Raw genomic sequence first — 26,341 nt, forward strand, 5'->3', positions numbered from 1 at the left:
CAACACAGAGACACAAAACAAATTTATTTTGAACGATATCTTGCAGTGTACTGATGATATCCAACATTTATATGAAAAGTGTAATCATGCATTGAAAATTACTTATCCAAATAATTGGCGCACCTTTGTCTCAAAATACTGAACTGCTGTACATTGTAGACAATAAGGCAATTTTGTATTCGTCATTCAGTTAACACCAGGCCCGTACAATTTACGCTGTAATATTGCAAAAGGTTATTGTGCATTAATAATAATGATGACAAAAACATTAAACAAACCTGGATGGTGAAGCTCACTGACCCCCATCAAGATGACTTCATTAAGATATTGAGACATTTCTGAAGTTGAACAGTTGGTCTACTTACTCGTTAACATCTCATCACAATATGGTAGTATTTTGTGTCCGTTTTTTTGATGTTGCATATTATCTGACAGTTATACTCTGAGGGAGGTTTAGCACCAGTATAAGGCTCGCCTCAGGCTTTGCGATGTGTCGATGCGTGCCGCGGCTGTCAGATTTTGGGAAGGAAAACTTTGAGGGGCTCATTCTCATGCACTTTATCCAGGAATCCCAGATTGAAGTAGGGGTACAACGTCTCTGTGAAGGTTTCACGGAAGGTATAGAGATGAGTCATGCTCTCTGCATTGTAGAAAGACACCAGACCCCTCTTATAATCCAGATATACCCCTATCCTAGCCAGAGGCTCCTCCAGCGACAGGACAGTAGGGGGCGATGTACAGGCCATGTACTGTATTCCATAGGACAGGGACAGGGTCCAGAAGCCATTGGCTGGCAGGGCTTTGATGACCCCCTTCCTGGATACAGACTCTCTGGCTACCCCCACGGTCCACACAGTGCTGCTGTAGACCTCTATCTCCCAGTAGTGACGGCCATGGGTGAAGCCCTGACTGCCCAGTAGGGACAGGGCAGCGTTGAAGCGGTGAGGGTTGTCCTGGACAGAGTGGTTGAAGGTCTGGTAGCGGACACAGGTGAGGGATGAGGTCAGGCTGAGCCACGGGTTGGCCGTGCTTGAGTTTAAGGTGATGGCAGCTGGAACTGAGAGCAAGGAAACCAAGTATAACATTCCATAATACAGATAAAAGTGGTACAGCAGTGTCATTCTCAATGAAACAGTTTAATCTTCTATCTAAAATAAGAAAACAACAATTAAATTGTCAATTCTGTGTAGTAAAGTAGTGAATTCTGTGAAAATCACCAGTGTTGTGTTGGAGACCAGCTAAAGCGAGACCGATTCAAGAACAAGATCGGAGTAAATCGAGTCCGAGTCAAGACCAAGACCAGAGGGGGGAGGGTGAGACGGAGTCAAGACCGAGACCGGGAGGGGGAGAATGGGTCTGAGACGGAGTCAAGACCGAGACTAGCAAAATGCGAGTCCAATTAAAGACCATGATTGTAATTTTGTCAAATCACCAGCATAATAAGAGTTCTAAATGTCCTGTATTTCTGGGTTCATATTTCAGAACAACGTGGATTCTTTAGACATTCAGAATAGTGAAAAAATGCAGGCTGAGGGGAAATAGAGACACTCTACAAATTGTTACTAACCCAAACACAGTTTGGAACAATGGGCCTTCCACGCCTTTAGAGAAGGTTTAAGGATTTATAAAATAATGATTAGAATAATAATAATAATTATTATATTATTATTTTCAAAGATAGTTCTGATTTAATCTCTTAAAGCCCGACTTTAGATCATTAGAACAAATTTGCCAAAAGCAACAAAATACACCCGAAAAGGTAGGCTCTCTCTCCCTCAGTTATGTGCATCAACAACAACAAGATCAACAACTATTGCTAGCCAGAGCAAAATTTGCTTAAATGTAAGGAAGGTACATTAGATACTGTAAACCCTCATACTTTTTCAGCAAGTTGGCTGTCAAAATTGCACTCATAAACAATGGGGAATTTGTAGCCTCCTCGTCCTTCTGCAGCTTGCCTGCCAATTCATGCTTGTTGGCTAGCTTTCTAGCTAACTACTTCCAGACACAAATGAATCTCACTCTGACCATTTTACTCACCGTAGCAGAGCTGGTTAGGCTGTTTACATGTTATCTAGAGCATTCTTAACTAAATATTACTTGTTTTGCCTATGTTTATTCAGCAGGTGTTGCGTGTTTGTAAATTCAGCAGTTGTTTTGCGCTCTGGCACACTCAGACGAGAGTGCTCTGGAATCAGAGTAGATAGTCAGAATGAATTTGTGAACGCAAGGGATATGTTCATTTTATAACAGTCGTTCGAGTTCTTGCTAGCTAACAAAATGACACCTGCATCTCTAGCTGTGTACAGTGCACACGGAAAGTATTCAGACCCCTTGACTTTTTCCACATTTTGTTGTTACAGCCTTATTCTAAAATGTATTAAATATATTTTTTCATTCATCAATCTACACACAAAACAGACATGTTTGCAAATGTGTTAAAAAAATGAAATATCACATTTTACATAAGTATTCTGACGCTTTACTCAATACTTTGTTGAAGCACCTTTGGCAGCGATTACAGCCTCAAGTCTTCTTGGGTATGACACTACAAGCTCAACACACCTGTATTTGGGGAGTTTCTCCCAGGATCTGAAGATCCTCTCATGCTCTATCAGGTTGAATGGGGAGCGTCGCTGCACAGCTATTTTCAGGTCTCTCCAGAGATGTTTGATTGGGTTCAAGTCCGGACGCTGGCTGGGCCTCTCAAGGACATTCAGAGACTTGTCCCGAAGCCACGCCTGCATTGTCTTGGCTGTGTGTTTAGGGTCATTGTCCTGTTGGAAGATGAACCTTCGCCCCAGTCTGAGGTCCTAAGCCCTCTGGAGCAGGTTTTCATCAAGGATCTCTCTGTACTTTGCTCCATTCATCTTTCCCGCGATCCTGACTGGTCTTCCAGTCCCTGTCACTGAAAAACATCCCCACAGCATGATGCTGCCGCCACCATGCTTCACCGTGGGGATGGTGCCAAGTTTACTCCAGACGTGATGCTTGGCCTTCAGGCCAAAGAGTTCAATCTTGGTTTCATCAGGCCAGAGAATCCTGTTTATCATGGTCTGAGAGACTTTAGGTGCCTTTTGGCAAACTCAAAGTGGGCTGTCGTGCCTTTTACTGAGAAGTGGCTTCCATCTGGCCACTCTACCTGATTGGTGGAGTACTGCAGAGATGGTTGCCCTTTTAGAAGGTTCTCCCATCTCTACAGAGGAACTCTGGAGCTCTGTTAGAGTGACCATCGGATTCTTGGTCACCTCCCTGACCAAAGCCCTTCTCCCCCGATTGCTCAGTTTGGCTGGGCGGCCAGCTCTAGAAAGAGTCTTGGTGGTTGCAAACTTCTTCCATTTAAGAATGATGGAGGGCCACTGTGTTCTTCAATACTACAGAAACATCTCAAGGATGATCAATGGAAACAGGATGTACCTGAGCTCAATTTAGAGTCTCATAGCAAAGGGTCTGAATACTTATGTGAATAAGATATTTCTCTTTTTATTTTGAATAAAATAGCAAAAATGTCAACAACAAAAAATATGCTTTGTCATTATGGGGTGTTGTGTGTAGATTGATTGAATGAACGTTTTTATTTAATCAATTTTAGAATAACACTGTAATGTAACAAAATGTGGAAAAAGTCAAGGGGTCTGAATCCTTTCCGAATGCACTGTATAGCCACTGAAAAACGATATGAGAGGGAAAAGTCAGTCACTCACCCACTCCTCCAATGGCATGACATCTTTCTAGCAGCTAGCTAGCTAGCTAACGTTAGGCTACGTGTTTTTAGCTTGCTACATACATGTGTTATGACTGACTTGTGATCATTGCCCTTGATAGTTTGATTGTATTGACATTCCCAGCCTTAGTTACATTCGGCTGTTTCTATCCAGAATATTGAGTCATTGAAACTGAAACAGTGCATTCAGAATGGAGGCAGCAAACAATGTACCAGACCAGCTGTGATTTACAACCTGATAGCAATATTTGTTGTACTACCAAGAAATGTATTGGTGAATTATATTAATCATGCTTTTAACTGCATCCGTCTATTCTGCCAACAATGCCTTAACGTACATCATGGAATGCTGAGTCAAATATAACCTATTTTTTTATATATATTTTTGACAGATATTATGATTGTCTGTTTGTTTCATATCTGCAAAGTAGTTAAAACACTGTCAGTTCCAATTTAAACTTTAAGTCACCGGTTACTTTGTGTGCAAAACGTGCAATGGGAAGTAATAGTTGTACATTTTGATTGGGAAATGCTTAATGGTTGTGTTTTTGTATTCTTATGATTGGGACCTACTGGCTTACTGTGTCCGAGTTTATGGACTGCTTATCCTTTAATATCATTCTGTGTGACTGCTGACTTTCCATCGGCCCTATGCAGGGGTGTAGTTGTGCCTTGAGAAGTGGGTATACTCTAATTTTGCCAAAAAGTGCCTAAATGGCCCACCCAGAGAAGGAAAGGCACCCTGTTTGAAAAATCCTTTCCTTCGTTTTTTTAATGAGTTTTCCAATAGATTTGTCTGATTTTTCACACTCAAAATCACAGAAAGAATAGAAAAATGTGATGGTCTAAGTCCACAAAAATGCTTAAACCACATCCAGAGCTGGTCCTGACCTCCCTGGGGCCCTAAGCAAAATTCTGCCAAGGGGCCCTCCTACCTGACCCGCGAGCCATGTAAACCATTTGCCATTGCCACAGTCACACCTAACACGCCAGTGTTCCCACTACAATCCTCCCTCCTTTAAAAAAGTTTGCTCCATCAGTCGGTCTAAGAATAAGTAGACTTATACAGAACAGAATGAGGTATAAACAAACAATATTTATTGAATATAATATGTTCTATAGAACCTTAAGATAAGTGAATATTAACATTAACATAAATAAGAAATTGTAGAAAATATAAAACGTAGAAAATAATAAAATATAACAGTGAGCTTTGGCTCTGCTGCCTGGTAATGAGTCCAGTCCTCACAATATTATACAATTAGCTTTGTCTATACAATATAAACATACGCCTATAGGCTATGGCTGCAGCTATGTCTCAAAATAGTCAAATAAACCTATACAGCTGTGTGATTAACTTTGGTTCTCTCTACAGCCTGGGAATTTTCAGCATCAGCATGGGCACCAGTCTATCTGGACTGTCTGGAAGAAATTGAGAAAGTATGTCACATAGTTAAGCAGTCATTTACACAAATGCACCTCTGCCATACAATCTTAAATGTTACTAAGTGTGTAAACATTTGAATGTTTGAATTAAAGTCTTACCGTCAAAATATTCCTCTTCTGCACTTTCTTGAGGCAAAATCATCAATGATGTCATCATAGGACATGTGTTTCCCCACGTCATGATTTATGCTCATGATGGCCAGACCACTCAAACGTTCCTGTGACAGGTAGCTTTTGATGAGCTTTCATTTTGAAAAGCTCCTCTCTGCCGATGTTACTGTTAGGATGACTGCAATTCTTAGGGCTGTCCAAAGGTTAGGATAGTTCCTTCAGGTTTTTCTCACAGAGAAAGGAAAGCAGCTCAAAGGCACTGATGTCACAGTCATCTCTGAAGGTTACAGTGTTTTCAACTTCCATGCAGTGAGCCTTTAAAGATTCACTGGACATCTGAGGCAGTGCTGAAGTTCAGCAGCACTCCATATTTGGTTTTCATCTGGTTGAGTGTTTAGATCTCTCATCCATGGATGTCACAGCAGAGTCGACCACAATGTTGAAGTAGTTGACTTCAAGGTTTTTCAGTGCATCAGTCACTGGTTCATCTGGAGCCTCATAGCTGAAATGCCTCTTGCTGTTTCTGTCTCTTCTCTTTCAGAACAGGCTCCACATTCATTTCTTCACAAATGCTTTTGGCTGTTGTCTGGGCCTCAGAGAATCCAGTTTCCCGGTATGTAGTGAGGGAGGCCTTTGCATTTGAGATTAAATTCACTGCGATATCCAGCTGCATTGAGGCGGATTGGAGGAGCTTGTTCACCTTGTTTGTCAATGTATCTGATGCTGGCTGTACACCTCTGGTTGTACTAGTCCTGGCTGAGGCTGTCTGTACTTCACCTAGGTCTGTGTTAGTACTTGCTGAAGCCAGCTGTATTGGGTCTGTGTTAGTATTTGCTGAAGCCAGCTGTATTGGGTCTGTGTTAGTATTTGCTGAAGCCAGCTGTATTGGGTCTGTGTTAGTACTTGCTGAAGCCAGCTGTATTGGGTTTGTGTTAGTACTTTCTGAAGCCAGCTGTATTGGGTCTGTGTTAGTATTTGCTGAAGCCAGATGTATTGGGTTTGTGTTAGTACTTGCTGAAGCCAGCTGTATTGGGTCTATGTTAGTACTTGCTGAAGCCAGCTGTATTGGGTCTGTGTTAGTATTTGCTGAAGCCAGCTGTATTGGGTTTGTGTTAGTATTTGCTGAAGCCAGCTGTATTGGGTTTGTGTTAGTACTTGCTGAAGCCAGCTGTATTGGGTTTGTGTTAGTACTTTCTGAAGCCAGCTGTATTGGGTCTGTGTTAGTATTTGCTGAAGCCAGATGTATTGGGTTTGTGTTAGTATTTGCTGAAGCCAGCTGTATTGGGTTTGTGTTAGTACTTGCTGAAGCCAGCTGTATTGGGTCTGTGTTAGTACTTGCTGAAGCCAGCTGTATTGGGTTTGTGTTAGTACTTGCTGAAGCCAGCTGTATTGGGTCTGTGTTAGTACTTGCTGAAGCCAGATGTATTGGGTTTGTGTTAGTACTTTCTGCAGCCAGCTGTATTGGGTCTGTGTTAGTACTTGCTGAAGCCAGCTGTATTGGGTCTGTGTTAGTACTTGCTGAAGCCAGCTGTATTGGGTCTGTGTTAGTACTTGCTGAAGATGGCTGTACTGGGTCTGTGTTAGTATTTGCTGAAGACGGCTGTACTGGGTCTGTGTTAGTACTTGCTGAAGATGGCTGTACTGGGTCTGTGTTAGTACTTGCTGAAGACGGCTGTACTGGGTCTGTGTTAGTACTTGCTGAAGATGGCTGTACTGGGTCTGTGTTAGTACTTGCTGAAGATGGCTGTACTGGGTCTGTGTTAGTACTTGTTGAAGACGGCTGTACTGGGTCTGTGTTAGTACTTGCTGAAGACGGCTGTACTGGGTCTGTGTTAGTACTTGCTGACGATGGCTGTACTGGGTCTGTGTTAGTATTTGCTGAAGACGGCTGTACTGGGTCTGTGTTAGTACTTGTTGAAGACGGGTGTACTGGGTCTGTGTTAGTACTTGCTGAAGACGGCTGTACTGGGTCTGTGTTAGTACTTGCTGAAGATGGCTGTACTGGGTCTGTGTTAGTACTTGCTGAAGATGGCTGTACTGGGTCTGTGTTAGTACTTGCTGAAGACGGCTGTACTGGGTCTGTGTTAGTACTTGCTGAAGATGGCTGTACTGGGTCTGTGTTAGTATTTGCTGAAGATTGCTGTACTGGGTCTGTGTTAGTATTTGCTGAAGATGGCTGTACTGGGTCTGTGTTAGTACTTGTTGAAGACGGTTGTACTGGGTCTGTGTTAGTACTTGCTGAAGACGGCTGTACTGGGTCTGTGTTAGTATTTGCTGAAGACGGCTGTACTGGGTCTGTGTTAGTACTTGCTGAAGATGGCTGTACTGGGTCTGTGTTAGTTATCTTTTCCGAGCTGCAGTTTGTAAACACCGTTGGCGTTTATCAAACGTAATAAATAGTTGTATTTCAGTCTCACTTTTGTCAGGCACAAAGTCACAGAACACAGCCCTGGAAGTGGCTGGCAAGCAAGCAAGACACAGGCAGAACAAGAGATGCACTGCCCTGCTAGGTTAGCAAGACAGACAGACTAGAGAGAGATGCACTGCAAGCTAGCACATCAACTTAACGTTACTGTTATTTGCTGGCATCAAACTTGGAGAGGAGAGAACACAAGTTTACCTGATTGCTGTTCCCACAATTCACTCTCATTATGTTTTTTTTCTTTCTCTTTTCGTAACCAGACGGATAGTTCCACTTCATCCTCTCATCCAAGTTGTAAACATTGACACCTGCTTTGACACGAGGGGGAGGCGGGGCCCTTGCGTAATTTGCGGGGCCCTACGCAACTTGGCCGCCCGGCTCTGATCACATCAATCTGTCAGGGCCGGCCTCCCCAGTGGCTGGGCCTCTGTCCACCCAGGCCTATCCATGTCTACACCCCTGATGCAAATAGTGCATGATGACAATTGCGCATCACAAATAGCCTACTAACCAACACTTTGGACTAAACTTTTTCAATACCTGGTTTGCATACCCATTGATGCTTTAGTTAAGCATTTACTGGTAGATATCATGATTTGAAATGTCTTTCCTACCCTACAGGGTACCGATGTCATTCTTCTGTGAGCTGCTCCATTCCAAAACCAGATGACAGCTGCGACACTCTTGCTTCCTGCAGATGATATTCCTCTGAAACTGGGCTATGTGTGCGGCGAGCATGTGAATATATTTCATGTGCTTTGCGATTGTGTAGGCTACTTTGTGCATGATTTCTCTATTATACTACATAATTGATAAGTTGTATACCTCCACTACACTACTTTGATATGCATCAGTACGGATTAAAAAGTGAGTATAAGCAAAGCCCACTGAATAAAAAAAAAGCCATACACTCCACTACACCCCTGGCCGTTTGTGTTTTACCAAAAGTGCTCTCTCCTACATGAGTGCACTGGTATTATGGTTGCTGTCCTTTCAGAAACATGAACCTGTCACACACTGAAGGCCTATAGGTTCACCTCTGCGCAAACATGTCTATAATAGATATAAAGGCTGTTAAGATATTGTTTTATGCGCTGACTGAATGGAGGCTGATAATTAAGATTTTTTTACTCCACTGGTCTCAAGAAGAAATGATGAGTCCTCGCTGTCCGAGACCGAGTCAAGACCTAGTACAAATGTATCCGACACAGAGACAAGAGCGAGACCACGTCTCAAGACCGTACTACAACACCACAAATCACCTATGTTGCAGAGCAAGAATAGTAGCTGAAAGCTCCTGAATTGCAGCTCCTGCGTTCTGTAATTGACATTCACTCTATTCAAGATGAATATTTAAATTATAGTACCTGGGTAGATGCTTCCTTTCAGTGATTTCCACACTCGGTACTGCAGGGGCCCTGCGAACCGCCCCTCACACAGACTGGGAGCCGTGAGGGTAGGCTTCTCAAACTTCGGAGATGGCCTGCCAAAGACAACACAAGCTTTAGACAATACATATCAGAAACAGGAAAACCCCATTATGGAATAACATGGTGAAAGCTAAAACGGCCCACGTCCCGCCATGCTCTCACCTCTGGAGCAGGGTCTTGATATTCTGGGACGCAACAGGAAAAACAGAGGGGAGAGAGTGATAATTAGTTTGGGCAGTGGTTGAAAAGAGGAAAAGCAGTGTTCCATATGACATCAGTGTCTGAGCTAATGCTATCCCACCCTCTGGGATCTCCCCGTAGTTGGGGGAAAGTCCCTGGGTCTGAGCCTGTCCCTATAATCTCCTTATCCTCACCATCGACCAGGAGTGAGGTCATGGGCCCACATTCTGCCTGTGCTCCACCCTAAAGTGTTCCTCCCTCACTCTGGGGTCCTTCTGTAGAATGTCTAGAATAGATACTTACTACATTATTATAGCAGATGTAAATGTCTAGAAGTGTGCAAGCTAGGTTTGTCCTCACAACCATATTTTTGTTCAAACAGCACATGCAAAAAAAACTAAATCTAACCTAAAAATCGTTCAGTGTAGTCGTTCAACAATAACTCCAGTAGGTAAACAGTAGCCCTGTCCTGTCTCACCCGCAGCAGTGTAAAGGGGTCCTGAACCCTCAAATTGTCCTCGATCTCGTTCAGGGCCCTCTGCAGACGGCAGACCTCCACACAGAGCAGGGCCTTGTGTTCATCCAGTCTGATCAGCTCCATGCGCTCCACTGTCTTCAGCTTCACCTGTAGCAGCTTCTCCTCTTGGTAAAGGAACTGATGCAGGTCGCTGAACTGGGCCTCGATGCGCTGCTTCAGGTCTGCCGTGTGCTCCTAATTTGAGAAGATCAAGGTTTAAGCGTAATGTATAGATTGTTACCAGGTGTAGGTATGAGATACTATAGCTTTTCTTACCTTGAGCTTCTTGACCTCTTCCTCAGTCTCTCTCTCACACTGCAGGGCCGTGTTCAGCTCCCCTTTCAGAGAGTCCATGGAGCTGTTGAGAGAGGCCTGCATAGCCAGAACAAAGCAGCAGCATTACTGTAAGTCGTCATCAGCCTTCTCTTCTCTACTGTTCACCAGAGCTCATCCACGGTAAATACAGTAATCTGCCCTGGGAGTGAGGCTGGCAAAAACAATGTTACGGGAAAAGAGCCGGATGCAACTGGAAAGCAGACGAACAGCGGAGGATAATGAGCGGTTTGTCGTACAAAAATAAAGTGACACCTGAAGTGTTATGACAAATCATTGACATTTTAGTAGTTGATGCCAAGTCACATCAAGTTTTTCTGTGCTATATTTGATCCCAAAAAAGTTTTGCTTCAATTCCTCCCATGCATAATACTGCTACTCCATCCATGGCCCAAAAATGTATTTTTCCTGTCCTCAATTTCCCCTGCATCTGTGACCCTTTGGCTTGTTGTACATATTTTGCCCTGTGCTAAGCCTTTTACAAGTATTCTTCCTGAAATTTAGCAGTGTAAAAAGGCAACAGAAATCAATTTGAATTTGGACTTACCCTGTATCTCTGCTGTGCCTCCTGGACACACACCATGGTGTGGTTCCTGTGCTCCTGAGAGAGTCCACACACCAGACACACCAGCTCCTGGTCCTCCTCACAGTAGAGCTTCAGCTCCTCTCGGTGCCGGCCACAGCGTGGGGCAGGAGCGGGGGCAGAGCTCCTCTCTGGTACCCCCACGTCCCCCAGCAGCCCCCCGCTCTCCTCCAGGCCCTGGCAGTAGCTCTCCACTATGTTGGCCACGATGCGGTTGGGCCGGTAGCTCTGGCCAGGGAACACCTTCCTGCACTGTGGACAGGATCCAGACCCCCCCTGGACCTGGCCTCTGGGGCCCGCCCAGTAGCCAGCGATGCATGCCTGGCAGAAGGTATGGTCGCAGGGCAGGAAGACAGGCTGCTTGAAGAGGTCCAGGCAGATAGAACAGGTCAGGTCTCGGCTGAGTCGCTGTGCTGAGCTCTTGGATACTTGCCCAGCCATAGTAGACTGCCTAGGCTTTTCCTTTGTAGTTTGCTTTGAAAGCTCCCCCTCTCTGTATTTAAAACTTTTCTTGTCTGATTTCTCCACCTCAACGTTGTATTGAGACGTTAACTGGAGTTTCTCCACCTCTCTGTGATTCTTACTCCTTATGTTCATTCCTTTTGTCAGACTTCTCTTTTGTTTATGCTGGATTTGCAGCTGTTTAGACGTCCTCCTTCTCCTGAGTGTTTGGCTCCTCTCTCTGGTCTCCGGTCTGACTTGGCTCAGTCTTCCTGTTTACTGTGGGAAAGGAAGGGGCTGGTGAGGAGGCGGCCTCTGTCTCTTGTTCCATCCCAAAAAGGCAGGGGTGATTTTTGTGCCCCCTTCTAAACTCCCCCTCTGACGTCAGAAGTTAGGGCGGTGTGTGTGTGGCTGTGTGTCTGGGGTTGTGTCTGGGGTTGTGTCTGGGGTTGTGTCTGGGGTTGTGTCTGGGGTTGTGTGTGTGTGTGTGTGTGTGTGTGTGTGTGTGTGTGTGTGTGTGTGTGTGTGTGTGTGTGTGTGTGTGTGTGTGTGTGTGTGTGTGTGTGTGTGTGTTTAGGCCTACATTGTGCAAATTGTGAGTCAAAACAGATGTGCCCTATTTTCTCTTTAGCTGGCTGGAAAAACAAAATGGTTGAAAAAAAACTATCAAAACATCAATTACTGCAAATGGTTATTGACAGCGCTAGGACAATGGCAAGATAACAGGGCTGGGTAACTTCCTGGAGAATGCAGTTACAGCCAACACAATGAGATTGTAGAGAAAAGAGCCATCACTGTTCCCAGAAAAATATTAAGAAGTTTGAAGTCTGGATTGCACTCTAGCAAACAGGTTTTCCATCATGTACGTTTCCAATAGAAGTGTATGACGTTATTAGTCTAGTTCAAGCAATTATGTTCATTTATAGTACCAGTACAGTGTCAGCCTGCGCTAGCTACTTTATATTAAAGGCCCAATGCAGCCGTTTATACTGTATATCAATATAAAATCTTTTCATGGTAACAATTAAGTAACTTACTGTAATAGAAAATGGGAAAAAATTGCTTTTTAACTAAAGCTATTTCTCAAGCAAGAATTTAGCTTGGACTGTTTGTTGGGAGTGGTCTGAGTGGGGAGGGGAAACAGAAAACTAGCTGTTATTGACAGAGGTCTGAAACTCTTAATCAATTTACCGCATGGTGATGTCACGATGGAAAGCCGCAACTCCTGCCCATGCAAACCTGCAGATTAGAAGGTCCTATGTAGATTGTATTTTCAACAAGCAACTATCAGGAATAACACTGATCAAATTTTCACACTTTTTCAGTGTTAGTTTCATCAGCTGTTGTACAATATGATATAAAACACAGGAAAACATACTTTTGACTGCAATGGGCCTTTAAGTTCACTCCACTGTAGACAAACACCTTGTCAAACACTATGGGTTGATTTCATACTTTGAGCATATGCTCTTTTTTATTTCTACTACCTTAAGCACAGCATGCATGAGTCATACTACCTTAATTGTTCACGGCTCTAATACATTCTGTTCTGAAGGTGTATCTACATTAGACTCAGGTTATGCTATTATGCAGGTTAATTAACACAGCATGCAACCATTTCTCCAAGATGCTTGACAGGGTACATATTTACTCTGCTATTGGTATTTAGTGTTCCAAACATCAATAATAATTAGCCTACTACTTGTTAATTAAGGATCTAACCCTTTTTTCAATTTTCGTCTAAAATGACGCCCAACTCTAACTGCCTGTAGCTCAGGACCTGAAGCAAGGATATGCATAGGATATGCATATTGTTGATACCACTTGAAAGGAAACACTTTGAAGTTTGTGGAAATGTGAAATTAATATAGGAGAATATAACACATTAGATCTGGTAAAAGATAATACAAAGAACAAAACATACGTTTTTGTAATTTTTTCATCTTTAAAATGCAAGAGCAAGCCCAATACATGACTTAGGAATCTAGGTGCAATTTAGACTTTGGCCAGCAGTGTATGTGCAAAGTTTTAGACTGATCCAATGAACCATTGTATTTCTGTTTAAAATGTTGTATCAAGACAGCCCAAATGTGCCTAATTGGTTTATTAATACATTTAAAGTTCAGAACTGTGCACTCTCCTCAAACAATAGCATGGTATTATTTCACTGTAATAGCTACTGTAAATTGGACAGTGCAGTTAGATTAAAAAGAATTGAAGCTTTCTGCCCATATCAGATATGTCTATGTCGTGGGAAATGTTCTTGTTACTTACAACCTCATGCTAATCACATTAGCCTTTGTTAGCTCAACCGTCCCGTGGGGGGGGGGGGGGGGGGGGGGGGGACACTCTACATCCTGTAGAGGTTAAACTGAGTGTCTGACTCTTAACCCTTAAACTGTCAGTTAGTGTTACATTGCGTGTTTATACTGGTCTCTCTGTGTGTCACGGGTACTTAGGGCAGGAGGAAGGAGTAGAGTCAAATGCAGGAGATATCGTCCAGTAGCTCGAAGTTTATTCACACCCAAACACTAGGTGATTAAAAATCACGCACAGGGCGCAGCCCGGCGAGAAAATAAATCCTCCAATATAAAAACGATAGAGAAGAAACGGCCACAGCGTAAACCCGCTGACAAACAAACAATCCCGCACAACACACAACCCCAAAGGAACAAACTAAATACCCCCCCACTAATGACAGAAATGACAACAGGTGCGGACCTAGACAGACAAAACACAATGAACACAGAAACACAGATCGGCGGCAGCTAGTAGACCGGCGACGACGACCGGCGAGCGCCGCCCGGCCGAGGAGGGGCACCATTTTCTGTGGATACTGTGACACTGTGGCTGTCATAATAATGTAATAACAATGTGGGACCTGACCATACAGACTACTGTGTACTTGCATAGTAGGTCACTGCATACTAGTTCACTCTCTGTGGCTGACGTGATGAAAATGATACAGACTATAGAGTGTACTGGTCTTGCATAGCAGGTCACTGTAGTTAAAGAAGAACAAATATGTCAGTAACCTTCGGAGACAGTGTAGCCAGTTTTGGACAGTTTCAACTCAGTTTTACTCTGTTACAGATCCTTTACTGTTGATGACACTGGAGAAACGCAAGAGTTCAGCTAAGCAGTGCATTCATGCAAGTTAATGTCCTACATTGCAGAGGCATGCAGCCATCTGATAGGCTTTCTGGTTGAGGACTCCACTGCTGATATCTCTGTTGCCGAGGAGAACCAGAAGGAGATAGCGTGCCCGGCGCACCCCGGCTGGGCCTCTGTTTGGTGCGTAGCTCCATGGACCTCTCCCCTGGGGTGATCATGTTGTCCCTCATCAGAGCACAGCGCAGCCCCCCAGGCTCACCCCCAGGGTCTGGATGGCATCTTTCTCTCCCTGGCCAGCAGCCTCCTAATCTCACACTGGGTCAGATGTTCCAGTGATCCCCTGGGGTGGCCGCCATCACCTTGCGGGTACAGACGTTCATCAACCCACAGTCTGCACGCTGGCCCTCAAACATCACCCTGTCCACATAGTGCTGCAGAAGGGGTTGTGGGATGTGTCCTTGAAAATAAATTGTTATTTTAGCCTGAGATGAAAGTAGGGACTGCCGAATGGTGATAAAGTATGGAGATAATTGATTATCTACCAATTATGGGTTCATATTGGGAAAGTGCTATACAGGAACCCAGCCTAAAACCCCAAACAGCAAGCAATGCAGATATAGAAGCACGGTGGCGAGGAAAAACTCCCTAGAAAGGCAGGAACCTAGGAAGAAACCTACAGAGGAACCAGGCTCAGAGGGGTGGCCAGTCCTCTTCTGGCTGTGCCTGTGGAGATTTTTAAGAGTACATGGCCATTTAGGTCAGATTGTTCTTCAAGATATTAAAATGTTCATAGATGACCAGCAGAGTCAAATAATAACCAGTGGTTATAGAGGGTGCAACATGTCAGTACCTCAGGAGTAAATGTCAGTTGGCTTTTCATAGCTGAGCATTCAGAGGTCGAGACAGCAGGTGCGGTAGAGCGAGAGAGAGAGCGAGAGTCAAAAACAGCAGGTCCGGGACAAGGTAGCACATCCGGTGAATTTAGCCGCAGGCAGAACAGTTGAAACTAGAGCAGGAGTATGACCAGGTGGACTGGGGACAGTCAGGAGTCATCAGGCCAGATAGTCCTGAAGCATGATGCTAGGGCTCAGGTCCTCCGGGAGGGGAGGGAGAGAGAGAGAATTAGAGGGAGCATACTTAAATTCACACAGGACACCAGATAAGACAGGAGACCTACACCAGATAAAACAGACTGACCCTAGCCTCCCGGCACATAGACTATTGCAGCGTAGATACTGTGTCAACTGATGTGTGTCAGCCTTGTCTCAGCCTTGTCACAAAGGATAACTTAGGGTGCGTTCGTATATTCCCTGGCTATCTACTCTGATTTCAGAGCACTCTTGTCTGTGTGCAAAAGCGCAGAATAACTGATGAATTTACGAACACGCAACACCCGTTGAGTATGACCGGTGTCAGTAAACTTCGCCAATTTAGAAAATAAATGAAATTGCTGCCAGCAGCACAGTTAGTCAAGAACGCTCGAGATACCATGAAAACAGCCTAATCAGCTCTGCTAGCGCGAGTAAAATGGTCAGAGGGAGGTGTTCTCTTATTTCTGTCTGAAAGTAGCTAGCAAGCTAGCCAACGTTAGCCAGTTAGCTTGGGTGCTTGACTGACGTTGTGAGGTCCGAAGGCTCGGATCAACCCTACTCCTTGGCCAGAACGTCCAGTTTGCGCTCTGAACGCCCCGAGAGCAAAACTCTCTGAATTTAGGAACAGACAATCTGACAAGACTCTGACACACCCAGAGTGCACTCTGAGCACACTCTGGCATTCCAGAGTGAATTTACAACACACCCTCCATCCCTTTTGTTCCACATAGCCTACCACTGAATCAGAAGCAGAATACCGACATCTAGTGGTCAAAGTGCCTGCTATCTTGTAGTGGTACACACAGAGGACCCAGGAATAGAAGGAGATGGAATTTTACTACACATGGAAATACTGAACTGGGGTGGAGAGAATAAGAAAATAAATACATCCATAATTCAATTAAATCCAGAACTTGTTTATGTTTGATTCAATTCATAATTTCGGTTCAACCCAAGTCAAACAAAATGTTAGTTTTAAACAAAATACCTGATTTATTGCTGAAAACAAATGATCCAGTACCATACAATTATGAATTGTAATCAACACAAGACCTCTCACACATCACTGTACCTTCTATCAGTTGGCTGGATGGCCATCCTTAACTGTAAGTCCACAGACTCACTGGTACATGGTTGTCTATAAAGCCATCTAATGGCAGCTGTCGATATACAGTATTTAAGCACTTCACTAACCCTGCAGAGTAATTGACATTACCATCTAAGATCACAGAACTGTATTTTATATAATGTTCCCAACACAAGAACTTAGTTTGGTAAAAGCCTTTAGCTTTGCTGCCCCATCATCTTGGAACACTTTGCAAAAGGACATACATTTTATATTCTGATTGATGATTTTAAATCCCAGATTGGATGGCTGTTGACCACAGATTGCACATGTTTTTAAACCTTTTAAATTATCTTATGCACTGTTTTAACTTGCATTCATTGTTATGTTTTATGTTTTGTTGTCTCATGTGTAACTTAATGTATGCTGCTTTCTTGGCTAGGGCTCACTTGAAAAATCTATTTAAATCTCAATGTGACTTCTGTGATTAAATAAAGGATAAATAAATAAAATGAAAAACAATTCTTACACCAAGTACCTCACATCATGCCAGAATATTCGTGTGGTTTTATTTGTGCAACACGACTGCTTTGTAGACGGTCTGGAACGCGGCCTACATTTAATTGTGGAAATAACATTAGAAGGGCTCCTTGCGCATATTTCGACCTGTAGCAGCAACTAGCATCAGCTGATCCTAAATACTGCTTTCCAAATCAGCAAAGAAAACACAAACAAAAGCGAAATGTTTGAGGCACGATTGACCCAAGGTCTAATACTAAAGAAAGTTTTGGATGCTCTGAAAGACCTTATCACTGAAGCTTGCTTGGATGTGAACTCCTCGGGTATCTCCCTCCAGAGTATGGACTCGCGTTTCCCTTGTGCACATCAACTTGCGAAGCGATGGATTCGACTGGTATCGCTGTGATCGCACGCTCGCTATGGGAGTCAACCTAAACAGGTGCGTGAACAATGTGTGCATTCATTCATAACTCTGTTTGAGTTTACCTAAAATTAACACTTGCTGGTTTACTTGCAGCATGTCCAAGATGTTGAGGTGTGCAGGGAATGAGGACATCGTCACCCTACGTCCAAATGACACTGCAGAGACTCCTGATGTTTGAGACTGAAAGTAAGTAGGCCAGTAAGTAGGTCTCAGAGCATTTCATATTATTCTGTATGTAAGTCCAAGACACTCCATTTATACAGGACAAAAGAATATATAAACTCAACAATTTAATTTTTTTAACTGAGTTACAGTTCATATAAGGAAATCAGTCAATTGAAATAAATTCATTAGGCCCTAATCTATGGATTTCACATGACTGGGAATACAGATATGCATCTGTTGGTCACAAATACCGTTAAAAAAAGCTAGGGGCATGGATAAAAAAAACAGTCTGTATATGGTGTGACCACCTCATGCAGCACAACACATCTCCTTCGCATAGAGTTGATCAGGCTGTTTATTGTGGCCTGTGGAATGTTGTCCCACTCCACTTCAATGGCTGTGCGAAGTTTCTGGATATTGGCAGGAACTGGAACACGCTGTCATACACGTCGATCCAGAGCATCCCAAACATGCTCAATGGGACATGTCAAGTGAGTATGCAGGCCATGGAAGAACTGGGACATTTTCAGCTTCCAGGAATTGTGTACAGATCCTTACAACATGGGTCCGTGCATTATCATGCTGAAACATGAGGTGATGAATGGCACGACAATGGGCCTCAGGATCTCGTCACTGTATCTCTATGAATTCAAATTGTCATCGATAAAATACAATTGTGTTAGTTGTCCGTAGCTTAAGCCTGCCCATACTAACACATACTAATACATAACCCCACTGCCACCATGGGGAACACTGTTAACAACATTGTCATCAGCAAACTGCTCACCCACACGACGCCATACACGTGGTTGTGAGGCCGATTGGACATACTGTCAAATTCTCTAACACGACTTTGGAGGCAGCTTATGGTAGAGAAATGAACATTCAATTGTCTGGCAACAGCTCTGATCAACATTCCTGCAGTCATCATGGCAATTGCATGACATTTGTGGCATTGTGTTGTGTGACAAAACTGCACATTTTTAGAGTGGCCTTTTATTGTCCCCAGCACAAGGTGCACTTGTGTTATGATCATGCTGTTTAATCAGCTTCTTAATATGCCACACCTGTCAGGTGGATGGATTATCTTGGCAAAAGGAGAAAGGCTCACTAACAGGGATGTAAACAAATTTGTGCACAACATTTGAGAGATATATTATTGTGTGTACATATGGACAATTTCTGGGAAATGTTATTTCATGTTATTAAATGTTATTTCAGCTCATGAAACATGGGACCAGCACTTTACATCTTGTGTTTGTATTTTTGTTCAGTGTAGTATGATATGTCCTGTTTCGTATGGAATATATTGTGGACGTCCATCACCCATTTCATATGATATGTTACAAATAACAATTCATATTACACGTTACGAATTTGTTAAACGTACACTATGTTATGAATTAGCAAAACATACAATGTTACAAATCTGCTAAATGTATATGTTACGAATTCTAGCTAGGTGGCTAACGTTAGCTAGCTGGCTAATGTTAGCTAGGCTAGGGTTTAAGGTTAGGGTTAAGTTTAGCAGTAAGGTTAAACGGTTAGGGTTAAGGGAAGGGTTAGCTAAAAGGGTTATGGTTAGGGAAGGGTTAGCTAAAAGGGTTAGGGTTAGGGAAGGGTTAGCTAAAAGGGTTAGGGTTAGGGTAGGTTATCAAACTTGGTCCAAACACCTGCTAAGTGACCTGTTCCATGTATGAAGGTCATATATTTTCTGAGGCATGTCCTAATGTATAACCTTGTCTCTGTGTTGTTAGATCAGGAGAAAGTCTCTGACTATGAGATTAAGTTGATGGACTTGGATGTGGAACAGCTCCGTCCGTATTCCAGTAAGCAATCTTTATTCCTTATTCACAATCGGTTCACTGCAATTTACATGTGATATTTTCAATGTCCATTGATGTACAGTGGAAGTGGAGGAGCTGGCAAAATTGATAGCTCGCACGATATCCTGTTCTCTCTTTAGGAACAAGAGTACAATTGTGTGGTGAAAATGCCGTCTGGCGAATTCTCACAGATTTGTAGAGACCTGTCCCAAATCGGGGATGTTGTCATGATCACTTGTGCAAAAGGCAGGGTCCAGTTCTCAGCCAGTGGGGAGTTGGGCACTGGCAACATCAAGCTGTCCCAGACCAACATTGTGGACAATGAGGATGAGTCGGTGAGAGAGGCCTGACTGCCTCCACACACATTCTCACACTCACTTGCCCTGACAGTCAAATCAACAGGCACATGACATCATTTGTAGTCAGGCAACTAACCACTAGGCCCACCACTTCAATAGCAATTACTGTAGTTGTATGGATTGTTGACTTGTGCCAAGTGCACTGCACACGTAATAATTAGGTGGGTGCTTACATTTGTTTCATTTGTGTGAACTGGAAATGTGTTTTTTTCATATCCCACTCCCCTTGAAAGCAGGATCAGGGCCAGGGATCATCCATTATTGACAGTGACCCTGAAGCAAGTAAGGTTAAGTGCCTTGCTAAAGGTCACATCAACATATTTTTCACCTAGTTGGCTCGGGGATTCGAACCAGTGACTTTTCGGTTACTGGCCTAAGACTCTTAATTGCGAGGCTACCTGCTGCCCCGACTTACATGACCTTTTAAATCAGTCTGTCAAAAGGCTCAGCACAAGTACTGTTAACAGAGAACTTTGCATAATAAAACCGTTTTGCAGCAAAATGCCTAATTCCTAATTTTGCTCCACCCTCTGGGTTATTTGAGGCTGATTACATTTAAATGGGTCAAGCTGAAGAAAGCGAGAGCCATAATTCCAAAGTGACCCATTTTTGATTCGGTCTCCTACAGGTGAACATTGAGGTCAAAGAACAAGTACGGCTGATCTTTACCCTCAACTACCGGTACCTGAATTTCTTCTCCAGAGCTACTCCTCTCTCCAACACGGTCACCCTCTGCATGTCAGAGGGTGGTACACTACATGCCCAGAGACTACAGAGGGAAGACTTCACAGAGAGTCACACCACTTACCTATTCATTTTTAATTGCAACTCTCAAAGCCAACCAAGGCCATCCTTTACTCACGCTGCCTATTAGTAAGTAGCGGTACAGAACGGATTGAAGTGGTAATAGTATGGTAACAAGTTAGCTGTTCATAACTTCCATGATCACTGTTGGCCCTGAAGACTCAGGTCTGTGGAGTTTCTGTTCAAAGGTAATGTGTGTAAGACCATCTCAACCTGTTTGCTCTTTCCCTCCAGTGGTGGAGTACAGGATCGCAGACATCGGCCACATCAAGTACTACCTGGCACCTAAAATTGACGATGATGCATCCTAATCGTCAACCTGACCCAAAGCACGTCTGACAACACCTGGACTGAACCCTTAAGAAGACCGTCTGGTCCTAGTGAAAGGTTACCTTTAAAGAGGTTTGGCTGTTCTGCACTTCCCAATGTGTTACAGATGTCAGTTAAATCCTGTAGGAATGGTGTGTACTATATGGTTAATGCAATATAACTAGAGAGAGGTTTTATGTGTTGTTATGTAAGAAACATTGAAGTTGTCTGGTGGATACAGTATGTTTGCCACGGATTGTTTATCCTCATCATACTGCTCCTCTCAATAATGTACTCTAGGCTAACTGTTTATTCCTATTTTACCCACATCCTTTGTAAATATGCTGTTTTGTTACACAAATAAAGTTCTATAGAAGTTTTATTCATTATGGAACTGAGTTATATCCCTCATGTTGTTCATCAGAGTATGGAACTAGATACACTGTGCTATTGCCACGTATGGCCACTTGATGGCAGTCAAGACAAAGCAAAAAATAGTCTAATACGTGTAAAATTGACTCTAGTCCAACTTTTCTCTGCTTTCTATCCTCTGAAGTTATCTGGTAAGTTGAAGTGAGAAGACAGCATGTACAGTCACACTTGGTATTAAGAGTAATTAAGCTTCGTTAATGTTTGATAAAAACCACAACATAGCCTGCTGCTTAACTGCTCAGCCCTCAAGTATTTAACAGTTTAGGATGGAGTTAATTAAAGAGTGAAATGGCTTTTCAGTATTACTACTGTCTACTCTATGGGTCAAGTGTTTTAAAGAGGAACTCCAGCACAATTTATTCCTACCTGGTCCTTTACTTTCTGATGAAAACCTGAAATCAGTTGCTCAATATTAGTTTACTGCTGTATACATTTTCCAAGTACATACAAATAGGCTATATTGTTTTGACATACTCATAGGATGCCTTCAGAAAGTATTCACACAGCTTAACTTTTTGAACATTTTGTTGTGTTATCAAATTGGGATTAAAATGGATTTAATTGTAATTTGTTTGTCAACGATCTACACAAAATGCTCTGTAATGTCAAAGTGGAAGAATAAAATCTATATCTTGATTACATAAGTATTCAACCCCCTGAGTCAATACATGTCAGAATCTCCTTAGGCATTGATTGCAGCTGTGAGTCTTTCTGGCCAAGTCTAAGAGCTTTGCACACCTAGATTGTACAGTATTTACACATTATTCTTTTTTTTTAATTCTTCAAGCTTTGTCAAGTTGGTAGTTGATCATTGCTAGACAGCCATTTTCAAGTCAAGCCAATGTAAGTCAAAACTTTAACTAGGCCACTCACAAACATTCAGTGTTGTCTTGGTAAGCAAAAGCAACTCCAGTGTATATTTGGCCTTGTGTTTTAGGTTAATGTCCTGATGAAAGGTGAATTTGTCTCTCAGTGTCTGTTGGAAAACAGACTGAACCAGCTTTTCCTCTAGGTTTTTGCCTGTTTTATTCCCCTCCAAAATCCCTATTCCTTGCCAATGACAAGCATACCCATAACATGATGTAGCCACCACCATGCTTGAAAATATGAGTGTTATTCAGTGATGTGTTGGATTTTCCCCAAACATAGCGTTTTGTATTCAGGAGATAAAGTTAATTTCTTTGCCACATTTTGTTTGCACTTTTACTTTACTGCCTTTGGAATATTTATATTCTGTGCAGACTTCCTTCTTTTCACTGTCATTTCTGCCAAATCTACACTGGAGTTGCTTATCAAGAAGGACAGTGAATGTTCCTGAGTGGTCAAGGTACAGTTTTGATTTAAATCTACTTGAAAACCTATGGCAAGACCTGAAAATGGTTGTGAAGCAATGATCAATAACCAATTTGACAGAGTTTGAAGAATTTCAAAAAGAATAATGGGCAAATGTTGCACAATCCAGGTGTAGAAAGCTCTTAGAGACTTACCAAGAAATACTCACAGCTGTAATTGTTGCCAAAGTTGCTTCAACTAAGTATTGGCTCATTGGTGTGAATACTTATGTAAATGAGATATTTATGTATTTCATTTTCGCTAACATATTTTCACTTTGTCATTATGGGGTATTGTGTGTAGATGAGTTAGAAAAATGTATATATTTAATTTTGAATTCAGGCTGTACCACAACAAAATGTGTAATAAGTCAAAGGTTATGAATACTTTCTGAAGGCACACTAACTAGAATGTTGTTGATCCATCATCAGTTTTCTATCACAGCCATTCAACTCTGTAACTGTTTTAAAGTCAACATTGGCCTCATGGGGAAATCCCTGAGTGGTTTCCTTCCTTTCCGACAATTGAGTTAGGAAGGACGCCTGTATTTTTGTAGTGACTGGGTGTATTGATACACCATCCAAAGTGTAATTAATAACTTCACCATGCTCAAAGGGATATTCAATGTCTGCTTTTTTAAATGTTTACCCTTCAACCAATAGGTGCCCTTCTTTGTGAGACAGGAAACCTCCCTGATCTTTGTGGCTATAAATTCACTGCTCGACTGAGGGAACTGTGAGGTATAGACATGAGGTAGTCATTCAAAAATCATGTTAAACACTATTATTGCTGAACGTATTTAGACTTGCCATAACAAATGGGTTGAATACTTATTGACTCAAGACATTTCAGCTTTTTGTGTGTTCCCTTGAGATTGTCAGATCCTTTTTTTGTCTAACATAGTATGTCTCAAATAATGCATGATGTGAACTTCTGACATGATTTGTACATGTGTACACAACATGTGCCTCTGTTACATACCTACTGTATATGGTACCTACAGTGAGGGGAAAAAGTATTTGATCCCCTGCTGATTTTGTACGTTTGCCCACTGACAAAGAAATGATCAGTCTATCATTTTAATGGTAGGCTTATATTTACACCTTCTGTATCCTGTGCATGTGACAAACTTAGTTTTTCCTGCTATTCGTTTCCTGTTTCCGGTCACAACTTGCAGACTTGTTTACGCTGCTGTGCGTTTTTGTTGCCGATCTTACTTTGATACCTGACGGTTTTTTACTTTTTCATTACCGTATATTTTTACTTTTTCCCTCACTCAACTTTTTTCATTCAACTTTTTCATCCCGGAGGTTTTATCTGGACATGGTTCGTCAGGACTTCAAACAGCCGAAGCTAAGTAACATTAACATGATGCCTTCTAATTGCAGTCGTTGTACTTATAATATACAGGAGAACGATCGCCTTACGGCAAGGATAGCTGTGCTGCAAGCCCAGCTTCAGACGCGATCGTTAGGCAAGGGTAATTTCAGTGTAGGAAAGGATGAAACAGCGTCTGTGCCACCAGTAAGTACAGATAGTAACGTTAGTATAAACCCCCTCGCACGGTCCCAGCAGCCGGACATCTTTCTCATGGCTTCTGGAGGGAAACGCTGTAGGAATGCTCAACCGGTGTCGCTTATTCAGCCGACAGAAACTTTCAACCGGTTCTCCCCATTAAGCGAGTCGGAGTCGGAGGCCGAGACTTCTCTGGTCTCTACTCCTCCCGTTGTGGGGTCTGAGACGCCGACGGCTCCCACCATTAGCTCTGACAAATTGAAAACCCTAGTCATTGGCGACTCCATTACCCGCAGTATTAGACTTAAAACTAATCATCCAGCGATCATACACTGTTTACCAGGGGGCAGGGCTACCGACGTTAAGGCTAATCTAAAGACGGTGCTGGCTAAAGCTAAAACTGGCGAGTGTAGAGAGTATAGAGATATTGTTATCCACGTCGGCACCAACGATGTTAGGATGAAACAGTCAGAGGTCACCAAGCGCAACATAGCTTCAGCGTGTAAATCAGCTAGAAAGATGTGTCGGCATCGATTAATTGTCTCTGGCCCCCTCCCAGTTAGGGGGAGTGATGAGCTCTACAGCAGAGTCTCACAACTCAATCGCTGGTTGAAAACTGTTTTCTGCCCCTCCCAAAAGATAGAATTTGTAGATAATTGGCCCTCTTTCTGGGACTCACCCACAAACAGGACCAAGCCTGGCCTGTTGAGGAGTGACGGACTCCATTCTAGCTGGAGGGGTGCTCTCATCTTATCTACGAACATAGACAGGGCTCTAACTCCTCTAGCTCCACAATGAAATAGGGTGCAGGCCCTGGTTACATTAGTGACCATACCCCCCGTGCATCCGGCAAAGGCGGAGGTGTTGCTAACATTTACGATAGCAAATTTCAATTTACAAAAAAAAAAACAACAATGACGTTTTCGTCTTTTGAGCTTCTAGTCATGAAATCTATGCAGCCTACTCACTCACTTTTTATAGCTACTGTTTATAGGCCTCCTGGGCCATATGCAGTGTTCCTCACTGAGTTCCCTGAATTCCTATCGGATCTTGTAGTCATAGCAGATAATATTCTAATTTTTGGTGACTTTAACATTCACATGGAAAAGTCCACAGACCCACTCCAAAAGGCTTTCAGAGCCATCATCGACTCAGTGGGTTTTGTCCAACATGTCTCTGGACCTACTCACTGCCACAGTCATACTCTGGACCTAGTTTTGTCCCATGGAATAAATGTTGTGGATCTAAATGTTTTTCCTCATAATCCTGGACTATCGAACCACCATTTTATTACGTTTGCAATTGCAACAAATAATCTGCTCAGACCCCAACCAAGGAGCATTAAAAGTCGTGCTATAAATTCTCAGACAACCCAAAGATTCCTTGATGCCCTTCCAGACTGCCTCTGCCTACCCAAGGACGTCAGAGGACAAAAATCAGTTAACCACCTAACCGAGGAACTCAATTTAACCTTGCGCAATACCCTAGATGCAGTTGCACCCCTAAAAACTAAAAACATCTGTCATAAGAAACTAGCTCCCTGGTATACAGAAAATACACGAGCTCTGAAGCAAGCTTCCAGAAAATTGGAACGGAAATGGCGCCACACCAAACTGGAAGTCTTCCGACTAGCTTGGAAAGACAGTACCGTGCAGTATCGAAGAGCCCTTACTGCTGCTCGATCATCCTATTTTTCCAACTTAATTGAGGAAAATAAGAACAATCCGAAATTTCTTTTTGATACTGTCGCAAAGCTAACTAAAAAGCAGCCTTCGCAAATGGAGGATGGCTTTCACTTCAGCAGTAATACATTTATGAACTTCTTTGAGGAAAAGATCATGATCATTAGAAAGCAAATTACAGACTCCTCTTTAAATCTGGGTATTCCTCCAAAGCTCCATTGTCCTGAGTCTGCACAACTCTGCCAGGACCTAGGATCAAGGGAGATACTAAAGTGTTTTAGTACTATATCTCTTGACGCAATGATGAAAATAATCATGGCCTCCAAACCCTCAAGCTGCATACTGGACCCTATTCCAACTAAATTACTGAAAGAGCTGCTTCCTGTGCTTGGCCCTCCTATGTTGAACATAATAAACGGCTCTCTATCCACCGGATGTGTACCAAGCTCACTAAAAGTGGCAGTAATAAAGCCTCTCTTGAAAAAGCCGAATCTTGATCCAGAAATTATAAAAAAC

At 42.8% G+C, this 26,341-nt stretch overlaps 1 protein-coding gene and 1 pseudogene across 2 annotated transcripts; one reads left to right on the forward strand and one right to left on the reverse strand.

Moving 5' to 3' along the window:
- On the reverse strand, positions 1–11,465 carry trim69 (tripartite motif containing 69). 2 transcript variants are annotated; one of them, XM_014131093.3, is made up of 6 exons: positions 10,711–11,465; positions 10,107–10,202; positions 9,792–10,025; positions 9,296–9,318; positions 9,071–9,186; positions 1–1,057 (listed from the first exon to the last, which is right to left on the reverse strand). In XM_014131093.3, exons 1-6 carry the CDS (start codon positions 11,341–11,343, stop codon positions 513–515), a joined length of 1,647 nt encoding a protein of 548 aa, XP_013986568.1. In that variant the 5' UTR covers positions 11,344–11,465; the 3' UTR covers positions 1–512. The 2 variants fall into 2 exon arrangements, with proteins under 2 accessions (XP_013986568.1, XP_045546058.1); XM_045690102.2 differs by lacking the exon at positions 1–1,057 and adding an exon at positions 4,801–5,146.
- Positions 11,466–17,200: 5,735 nt separating this feature from the next.
- On the forward strand, positions 17,201–20,897 carry LOC106565832 (DNA sliding clamp PCNA-like; annotated as a pseudogene).
- The last annotated feature ends 5,444 nt before the right edge of the window (positions 20,898–26,341 follow it).

Source organism: Salmo salar, chromosome 01 (genome assembly GCF_965601325.2).
Source record: "Salmo salar chromosome 01, fSalSal1, whole genome shotgun sequence".
Lineage (NCBI taxonomy): Eukaryota > Metazoa > Chordata > Actinopteri > Salmoniformes > Salmonidae > Salmo > Salmo salar.